The 10,023-nt window shown below is 42.7% G+C and overlaps 1 protein-coding gene across 5 annotated transcripts; it reads left to right on the top strand.

Moving 5' to 3' along the window:
• Nucleotides 1-531: 531 nt before the first annotated feature.
• dyrk1ab (dual-specificity tyrosine-(Y)-phosphorylation regulated kinase 1A, b) lies at nucleotides 532-9,306 on the top strand. Of its 5 annotated transcripts, none has more exons than XM_067246764.1 (12): nucleotides 532-697; nucleotides 3,044-3,113; nucleotides 4,761-4,957; nucleotides 5,144-5,236; nucleotides 5,362-5,550; nucleotides 5,795-5,942; nucleotides 6,242-6,528; nucleotides 6,712-6,858; nucleotides 6,942-7,082; nucleotides 7,315-7,618; nucleotides 7,791-7,915; nucleotides 8,093-9,306. In XM_067246764.1, the coding sequence occupies exons 2-12, from the start codon at nucleotides 3,104-3,106 to the stop codon at nucleotides 8,678-8,680; spliced, it is 2,229 nt and encodes a 742-aa protein (XP_067102865.1). In that variant the 5' UTR covers nucleotides 532-697; nucleotides 3,044-3,103; the 3' UTR covers nucleotides 8,681-9,306. The 5 variants fall into 5 exon arrangements, with proteins under 5 accessions (XP_067102865.1, XP_067102864.1, XP_067102866.1 ...); XM_067246763.1 differs by having other exon boundaries at nucleotides 532-1,348; XM_067246765.1 differs by lacking the exon at nucleotides 3,044-3,113 and having other exon boundaries at nucleotides 532-1,348.
• The last annotated feature ends 717 nt before the right edge of the window (nucleotides 9,307-10,023 follow it).

Genomic DNA, 10,023 nt, shown 5'->3' with positions numbered 1-10,023 from the left:
ATGTCAAAAGCTAGTTTATCATCTTGTCAAATGCCGCAAGGCAACAAACATGGACACTGCTCTTGTGGAAGAGTGACCATCATGACACCTAGTAAAATAAAATATCTGCTTTCCCCTAAACAACTGCCATATTTTGAGGAGAAAGAACAAAGACGATCGGAGCAAATGTCTACTTGTTTCATTTTAGTTTGCTATCAATTGACTATTACATTTACACAACGTTGGCTAAAGGCTGCTGTGGTATTGAGAATTTGATTGGCAACAAGTTTTAGCGACGTAAATCCATTTGTGCAGTGCACTATATAAAAAGTTAGTAATTGATGTTGGACATTTATACCAACAACACAGATGTCCCCACAATTATAACAATCATTAGATTTATTTGACTGAAAACCCGATTGACAAGGTATGACAGACAGCATACGATGCTAGATTTTATTCGTCATTGGCTCATCCGGGGATTTGATAGTTTGATTGACAGTTGCCATGGTAACAGCACTGGCATCGCCATTTTGTTAGAAGGGTTTTTTCGCTGTTCTCCTCAAATGTTCTTTCCTCTCGGAATAAGGCTGACACTGGATATACCCTTGACATTTTTTATTGAAAGTGAAGCATCCAATGGATTGGGTTAAGAACACCAAGGAGCAGATTTTTTTGTGCTGTTGGATGTTTTAGGCGGCGCTGCACTTACTCAGTTGTACGTATCTCTGGTCTAGCGGGCCGGTCCACTGCGCAGGTTTGGAACGCGCGCCATTTTGTGAAAATTGACATAAAAATTATTGTCTAAAATTACAGTAGCTTAAGCGGAGGATAAGATTTTTTCTGTCGTGATTTTAATTCAGTTTATTTGTCGACATGTTCGACACGTATATCTTCCGTGCTGATTTTGTACGGGATAGATTTGTCCAAATTCAGCAACGTTGATTTAGCGGTACAATTGCTAACGTTAGCTAGCTAGCTCGGAAGCTAATCTGGCTAGCTAGCTAGCAACTGAATTCAGCTAGCTAGTTAGCTCGCTTGCTAGATAGCTACGGTCGTTTAGACATTCGCGACGCTAGTTTACTTCATTAGAGCCACTAACGTTAGCTAGCTAATCACCAACTGGCGCTTGTCTGTGTTGCCTTAGTTACCGGTGCTGTTTGCTGGAACCAGCTACGTTTGACAGATAATAAGTTAGTTAGACTAGCAAGACTTCAATTGGCTGGCGATTCTGACGACTTTGGTGGCTAGTCAGAAGGAATTGAGTTTACACTGGCTAAAAACACGCAGGGAGTGGAGAAGCTCAAACTGGATACGTTGCCTCATCATACAGGTTATTGGACTTTAAATGAAGATCGTGCCGTCAGAGGTGAGCTTATGTAGTCTTAAATTGTAGATATGTATTACTAGATACTGTATAGCTAACTAAATGACTAGCTAACTAAGGTTATTGTGGAATATGTTTGTTGTTGCTTGGTTTCACAGGTTACGGGGCAAGCAAAGTTAGCTCGTTAGCTAACTTGCTAGTTTGTGTGTTATCAAGAGCTGGATAGCCAGTGCTAGCTCGATCACATTTGCCAGCGACCACGACAGTTCGGATGTACGGGGTTTTCAAAATAATTGGATGAACGTATTGTGTGCTGTTCCCAACAAGTTAGCTGTGACAAACGTAGGAAACGTACTATTGGCAATTGTCTTCAAGATAGTCAGTGATATAACTAGTACTAAGCTTGCAAGTGCAGGCTGTGTTAGCCATATTTTGCGATGTAGTTAGGTAGCTAGCTAACGTTAGACTAGACTAGCTTGCACGGCTACCAAATCACGGGCCCACAACCCGTTGAACACATCGTCACAAGCAACACTCGCTTGAGAGAGCCAAGCCTGCTTGTCCTAAGATCGCAGAACAGCAATCAAACGTTAGCTGGCTTGTCTAACAACAGTTAGCTAGTCTAGCTTTGTTGCTAGCTAGCTAGTTGGTCATTGTAAACGGATGATTCGAGAAACGGATTTACTAGCTAGATACTAGTGATGATTTGCTTTCTACATTTCAACCATGACGAGGTATACTCCATTAATTGTAAGTATATGCTGCTAGCTAGCAGACGTCAGTTATTCTGTAACGATTACATTTCAGACCTCCCTTTTAATGACTGAAGCAAGTGTCGTTCTTTAACGTGAAGGATGACATGGTTTTACTTAAACGTTAATGTTTTCGCTTGAAAGTGGCCAGTAGTGAGATGGAATAGCTATAGATTTTTAGTCACAGGACTCGATAACCAGACTGCCATGTTTGCTCCCATGTAGGCCCGCTCATGTCTTGAGGAATATAAACCAGACAGGAAAGGAACTGTTCACAAGTTGGTTCTGAAAACGGAGAATGTGCCGAACGTTAGCAAACTGTCAGTTGTAATGTTCATAGATTACGAATTAGTTGGGCTCTTGACGTTTATCTGATGTTCATGTTGATCTCGAAGTAACAGACCTTTGTTGTGTAGATTGTAGTGAATTAGGATAGTTGGGGCTCACAGTGACACACAAATGACAGAACAGTGCTTAATCTCAATATTTTCGTGATTAATTTCGTGAATTATTCAGGCTACTACTACTTCAAAAAACGCAACTACAATGTATTGTGTATGTATATGTCATATTATTTTGATTATATTCATAAGAGGCCTTTGACAGTGTGCATTGACATTCTGAGAGGAGATTTCCAGTCACATTATAGCCACAACAAAAGAAGGGCCAATTTGACCTGCTTGACAAGGTGGCATCTGTATAAGTGAACCGTTGTCTTGAGCAGTTCCCCAAAAAATTAATGGCATCATGCTGCTTGTATTTTGTTTTTAAAACATTTTCTGCCCATAAGAAAAACACTGCCTTCAAAAAAAGTTTTAAAATCTGTAAATATCCCAATGCATAGGACTAGATGCACATTAGATTGTGGAGGCTATACTCCCACAAGTTCCCTTTTTCTACCAAGAGTTCTTACATTTATTTTTTATCACATAAGTAGATACCACCATTACTGTTAAATATAATTATCTGTTTGTATTCTTTGTAGTGGGTTGTGGTTTGCTGCTGGACTCTCCTCCCAGGATGATATGACATTTTACAGGAGACGATGCATCCAGGTTAGCTGCAACATATTAAGTCTTTATTCTTTGATGGGGAGGGGCAGTCAATTTCTTTCGTTTTCCAAATGTCTAACAGTACCTCTTAAACAGGCCCAGCCATTGCTTATCAATTAGAAGTCATATTTGATTGATTAAGGCAACATGCAGGACATACCCCAGGAATAACTAAATCTATTTAATGATTTTCGATTGTATCACAAAATCATCCTTCATATGCCTGAATAGAAAGTATTTCTGCCTTCTTTAGCCCTAGATATCCATCATGTTTGCGCATCTTGTAAATAAAGGCAAAGGAACAAATATGAATAATTATAAACATTAAACAAAGCCTTTTAAAATAGTATAAGTAGTTTGTGACAAAGCTGTCATAGGTATAAACGGTGTAGGTTTTATTTAGTCATCTAGGGTAATCCCTACTAAAATAGGGATGCAGTTATACATAGTAATGTCAATATATTCTGTATTATAATAAAACTATATATAATCAGAATTTGTATGGCATTCCAGATAGTAAAAAAAATGCTAGGCCTTTCAATAACTGGCTGTCTTGTAATGTACAGTATATCATACTGTCTCTAGGTTCTCTGTTTTTGTCACTGAATATGCAGTTTTCTTTTTTTCTTTTTCTTTTTTTCTTCTCCCCACAGCTGGGTCAGCTCTGTTCCTAACGCTCTCAGATGAAGTGCAGAATTTGGGCTGTGCTGCTATTTTTCTGTCAGGCTCTAGTGTGTTGAAAGCAGCCTCTAAGTGTGCCAAAGTTCAATTTTATTTCTTGTTTATTTCTTGTTTTCTCATTGGAAAATGGGAGCAGCTCTGCCCTGGCAACAAAAGTAGGCTATTTGCATACTGCGTTGTGATTGGTCTGTGCATTGATGGGCTTGCCAAATCACGCTGTATCTCTGTGGTGATAGGCTATGCTAATTAGGTGCTGTTGCTGGGATTCTGAATAGTGGTTACTGTGTAGCACTGGTAAATTGTGTTGTCTGATGAGAGCCGCTGATAGATGAATATGCTATTTATTAATTTTCTGAAACTGACATGCAGTATGATTCACTGCACTTATTTTATTTTCATTGTTTTCAAAAAATTTACTAAATCTTATACCTATATTCTTCATCGAATTATAATAGAACTAATGACCTAATTAAATTTCTTATGAATATATTTGATTATAGGTTATAAAAGGAACATTCTCCTTTAAATTGTTACACACTAAAAAACATTGGTAACTATCATAATCTGTGAACTTGATGCAATACGGGGGGGATCTTCTTTCTCCACCCTCATATGCACCTGCCACAGATACTGCCTAGCCCACGTAGAAATGGTAAAAGTAACGTAATTGGAGCCTTACAGAACTGAGTGAAAGTGCAGAGTCCTAAATACCTTTTTATGCAGGCTGTGGTGAATGATACTTATATAAAACGTGTTTATCAATTATTATATTTTACAACAGTTCCAGTATTGACTGGTTTAGTTCAGCAATGGTTTGAGGTTTGTTTGAGTGCTAGTACTACATGCTACTGTACATGCACCTAATGTACCTCCCATTTTGACATGAAAGTAATGCTGTTGATTCTTCTAACAATTTATTTTGTAAAGCTACATCTTTACCTAAAGCACACATTTGTTAATTGTTTTCAGGAGGAGAGACTTCAGCATGCAAACCTTCGTCCGTCCGGCTTGCGCCCTCTTTTTCTTTCCACGCTGCTGGTCTTCAGATGGCTGCTCCAATGCCCCATACGCACCAGCAGTACAGTGACCGCCACCAGCCGAGTACTGATCAATCTGTTACGGTCTTACCGTACAGCGACCCGAATCAACAGCTCACTGCCAACCCGGTACAGCATTCACACAGGAGCATTTGTGCACTTATTATAATCTTTTTAATTTGTATTTTTTTGTGTGTGTGTTTGCAAGTTGCACTTTAAAGTTGAGCATTTGGCCACCAGCATAAATTACATGTATCTCCCCAATCAAATCAAATGACTAACTCTGTTCTGTTTCCTGCTCCATTGTTTTTCCAGAGGCACATGCCCCAGTGCTTTCGTGACCCAACTTCGGCTCCCCTGAGGAAGCTCTCCATCGATCTTATTAAAACATACAAACACATCAATGAGGTGAGACTGGCCATTTTGGTTTGTACATTTGGGCCTATGCTTTAACATTTGAGGTTTATGAAGACTGGATTGATGCATATATTCTTTCTCAAAAGTAACTGGTGTCTTGTATGCCTCTCCACTAGGTGTATTATGCAAAGAAGAAACGACGTCACCAACAGGGTCAGGGTGAAGACTCCAGTCACAAGAAAGAGAGGAAGGTCTTCAATGATGGCTATGACGATGATAACTACGACTACATTGTCAAGAATGGGGAGAAATGGATGGACCGCTATGAAATTGACTCCTTGATAGGAAAAGGGTCATTTGGACAGGTATACAATGCTTCTGGGGGAGAAAACAACCATTGTAGCCTGTTCCATGAAAACAAACAACGTCATTCTAATGTGGCCATTTGCAGCATATTCCTATTGGGTCGGAGACTTTATAACCGCAGTAGTAATGTTGACATGTGCTGGAATGTGGCCTTGTTGGTTGAGAACTGTGGTCAGTGTGAAAAAGACAGTCAGTTAGCTTGTGTTAATGTATTTTCTTCCTTCTTTTTTAAATGCATTATAGGTTGTTAAAGCCTATGACCGTGCAGAGCAAGAGTGGGTTGCCATCAAGATCATCAAGAACAAAAAAGCTTTTCTCAATCAAGCTCAGATTGAAGTGCGTCTCCTTGAGCTCATGAACAAGCATGACACAGAGATGAAGTACTACATCGGTAAGTAGTAGAGGGTCAGATGGCTGAGAGGTTAGGGAATCGGGCTATTAATCAGAAGGTTGCCGGTTTGATTCTCGGCCGAGAAAAATGATGTTGTGTCCTTGGGCAAGGCACTTCACCCTACTTGCCTCTGGGGGAATGTCTGTACTTACTGTAAGTCGCTCTGGATAAGAGTGTCTGCTAAATGACTAAATGTAAATGTAAGTCACTCCCTTTTCTTTCAGTGTATTGTTACTTTCAGCCATTCTCCATGAATGTGTGGTTATCAGTTGACCCCTTTTGTACCTCTTTTAATGCAGTTCACCTCAAGCGCCATTTCATGTTCCGGAACCACCTCTGCCTGGTGTTTGAGATGCTTTCCTACAACCTGTACGACTTGCTGCGGAACACTAACTTCCGTGGTGTCTCGTTGAACCTGACCCGGAAGTTTGCCCAGCAGCTGTGCACAGCGCTGCTGTTCCTGGCCACGCCCGAGCTCAGCATCATCCACTGTGACCTGAAGCCCGAGAACATCCTGCTCTGCAACCCCAAGAGAAGCGCCATCAAAATAGTCGACTTTGGCAGTTCATGCCAACTGGGACAGAGGGTATTTAATATTACTACTAAGAATTTATGTTCATTTACTTTTTTATATATATTTTTCTCTCCTCTTCCCCTTTGTCCAGTCCTCAATTCTGTCTCCTGTTCTGATTGTGGATTGTCATGTGTTACTTTGGTGGGTGACTGTAGTAGTGATGGAAGATGTCCCATATTGTCCTTCCTCTCTTAGATATACCAGTACATCCAGAGTCGCTTCTACCGGTCCCCTGAGGTGTTGCTGGGAATGCCCTATGACCTGGCCATTGACATGTGGTCCTTGGGTTGCATCCTGGTGGAAATGCATACTGGAGAGCCCCTCTTCAGTGGAGCCAATGAGGTATGTTAGCCTGGTCTGGTCTTCTAAAGATTTTTATTGATGTCATGAAAAGTAATCGTTTATTAAAAATATTTATTTCTTAGGTGGACCAGATGAACAAGATAGTTGAAGTTCTTGGTATCCCACCCAATCACATAATGGACCTAGCCCCAAAAGCCAGGAAGTTCTTTGAGAAGCTATCGGATGGCACATGGAGTGTAAAGAAGACCAAAGATGGCAAAAGGGTAAGTGCAATTCTGCATACTTACCATGTGGGGGCGCTACAGTATAGACCTTTGGTGTAGAGTAAACACAATCATACACTGTAAAATGGTATACAGCTGTCACCAGTCATGGTGATGAAATCCCAGCTTTTTTTACATACGAGTTTAATCTTTTGAGGCTGTGTTTACAATTCATGTTTAAGAATGAAACAAGATCTCAGACCCATGCTCTTTCTCCTTTTCCCCTGACCAGTATAAGCCTCCAGCCTCACGGAAGCTCCACTCCATCCTGGGTGTCGAGGCCGGAGGTCCAGGTGGGCGGCGGGCAGGAGAATCTGGCCATGCTGTCGCGGACTACTTGAAGTTCAAGGACCTGATTCTGCGGATGCTGGACTACGACCCTAAGAGCCGCATCCAGCCCTACTACGCCCTGCAGCACAGCTTCTTCAAGAAGACTGCAGACGAAGGGACCAACACAAGCAGCAGTGTGTCCACCAGCCCTGCATTGGAGCAGTCCCAGTCTTCAGGAACAACCTCCAGCACCTCCTCTAGTTCAGGTAACAATGGAACTAAATTACTCGGCCACCAAACCATTCACTTCATGGTCCAATCGAATGCAATGTTGATGTCCGTAGCTTTTCCGTGAAACAGTTTTTTTTTTTTAAGTAGAGATATGTTTTGTGAGGTCTATTCTGAATCTCTGTGTTTGTGCCACCTCCGGTCTTCTAGGGGGGTCTTCTGGGACAAGCACCAGTGGCAGAGCGAGATCAGACCCCACCCACCACCACCTGCACAGTGGAGGGCACTTTGGCACGGCCTTGCCAGCCATAGACGGTGACACCCTCTGTCCACAGGTGACACTCAGACCTAACTTCAGTCTGTCTTGTTAGCCATTGAACAAAGCAACCAAATTTGAGCTTATTTTAACAATATATTACAGTATAGGGTATAATGATCCTGGCCGGGGTACTAATATGACGTAAATGAAAGGTGCATGAACTGAGCATCCGTCTCTCTTTCTTGACTGACAGGCAAGACAGCCGTACCCACCACCCTTGGTGTGGGGAGGTGGCGTTGGACCAGAGGCAGTCACGGGAGAGACCCATCCAGTTCAAGAGACCACCTTCCATGTACCCCCACAGCACCCCAAGGCCCTCCATCCCCACTCCCACCCCCATCATCACCATGGGCAGGTGATGGCCACGCGGCCTCGCCCACGCCATTACACCTCCCCGACACACAGCTCCTCTACCCAGGACTCTATGGAGGTGGTGCATGGCCATCTGTCTATGACCTCCCTGTCTTCCTCTGCCTCCTCTTCCTCCACATCTTCCTCTTCCACTGGGAACCATGGCAACCAGGCCTACCAGCTGCGCCACCTGCCCGCCGGTGCCCTGGACTTTGGTCGCAACGGTGGGCTGAGCATGGGGCTGGGTGCCTTCTCAAACCCGCGGCAGGAGACTGGCATGGCAGCGCACCCTGCTTACCCCATGGGCACAAACACGGGGCCGGCCCACTACCTAGCGGAGGGGCACCTGGGCATGAGACAGGGCATGGACCGGGAGGAGTCTCCCATGACTGGAGTATGTGTGCAGCAGAGTTCCATGGCCAGCTCGTGACTGCACTGACATTTGGCTGTGTGTTCCCCCTTGTGTGTCATTTTTAAGGTGGTGTTTTTTTACTACAGGTGTGTTGAGAACAAAAGCTGCTCACGTCAGAAGGGAGATATCACTGAATCGCTACTACAGAGAAGAACCTTTGTTAAAAGTATATGTAATTTCCATCATATTTCTTTTACAATCATTAGGCACATAATATAACAAAAATAACCAGAGTAAGATTGAGAACTCCATTTGCCATATCACTATATTCATGTAACAAGTTATCCCTATTACGTATTATGTGGCAAAATCTCTGAGCATTTCTGAATCAAGTTTGAAGCTGTTTCACAGGTACCTTTCAGTTATGAAATGCTAACACATCCTATTAAGTTCAATCTGTGGAATGTCTTGACATTTATGTTCCACTGGTTGTTAATTGTTTTACCCTTTTAAGTGAAATTTCACATAAGAGCTGCTTGTAAAACCTGTAGCTTGGCTAGGAGGGAAGTGTTTGCAGTGATATTTCGTGTTGTTGGTCGGTATTGTGTAACTCTGTGAGAGGGGAGCACATGGCAGTGGAGTTCCTTCAGCGTGCGCTGGCCAAGTGGAAGGCAAGCCCCGCAGGTAGGTACCAACACTGGTCGTGGGGGTGGGGGGGTGGGAGGCATGGGCAGTTTCAAGAAGGAGGTGGAGCCGCACCCTTCGAGCCCAGAGCCCTGTGGCCCAGTGTGCTGGGACCCCGACCGGGCACAGACAAGGACAGTGATGGGCTCCGGAGACAGGAAGATCCGGCCCAGTGTGGAGGAGACAGTCAGTGGCTGGTTCTGAGATAACCCTTTGGCCTTACGACTCATGGACTTGGAATGGGATGGAGTTGGACATTACCATTTGATTTTGGATGACTTTCCTCTATTTTTATCTTTAGACAGCCCTTGATTCTTTAAGGATGTTAAAACAACAGAAAAGGTAACTAAGAATGGTAATTTTTGAGGCCTTTCTCTACAAAGATTTCTTCAACAGGGCCCCACGTAACAGGGTCTATTGTACACACCAACCTCCTAAACGTTACTTCCTTATTCTCAGATTAAGGATTTTGCAGTGGAAAGAACAATCGAGTCAACCCGTTTATTTGTTTTTTGTTTATTTTTTTCCCTTATGCATGTAGTTCCTCATCACAACATCTGCACAAATGTCTCTCCATCTAAAACATGGAAACTGAAGAAAAAACAAACGTGTTAAGTGACTGCCTTCTTTCTCCTCAAATTATGCTGTGAATTTTACAATGAATTTATTTTCCCTTTGGATATTTTTTATACCAAAGCAGTTGTTTTATAGCATATACAGTAGGTGTCTGTAACCAA

The sequence above is a fragment of the Osmerus mordax genome, chromosome 11, assembly GCF_038355195.1.
Source record: "Osmerus mordax isolate fOsmMor3 chromosome 11, fOsmMor3.pri, whole genome shotgun sequence".
Classification (NCBI taxonomy): Eukaryota; Metazoa; Chordata; class Actinopteri; order Osmeriformes; family Osmeridae; genus Osmerus; species Osmerus mordax.
Note: the sequence above shows the minus strand (reverse complement) of the source record. Positions and strands in the feature narration are given on the sequence as shown.

Bases quoted from the DNA above. Each gene is read 5' to 3' on its own strand.
- dyrk1ab (XM_067246764.1), top strand. The intron at 5,237-5,361 runs GTGAGACTGGCC...CCTCTCCACTAG, and splicing joins CATACAAACACATCAATGAG to GTGTATTATGCAAAGAAGAA. The intron at 7,083-7,314 runs GTAAGTGCAATT...TCCCCTGACCAG, and splicing joins AGACCAAAGATGGCAAAAGG to TATAAGCCTCCAGCCTCACG.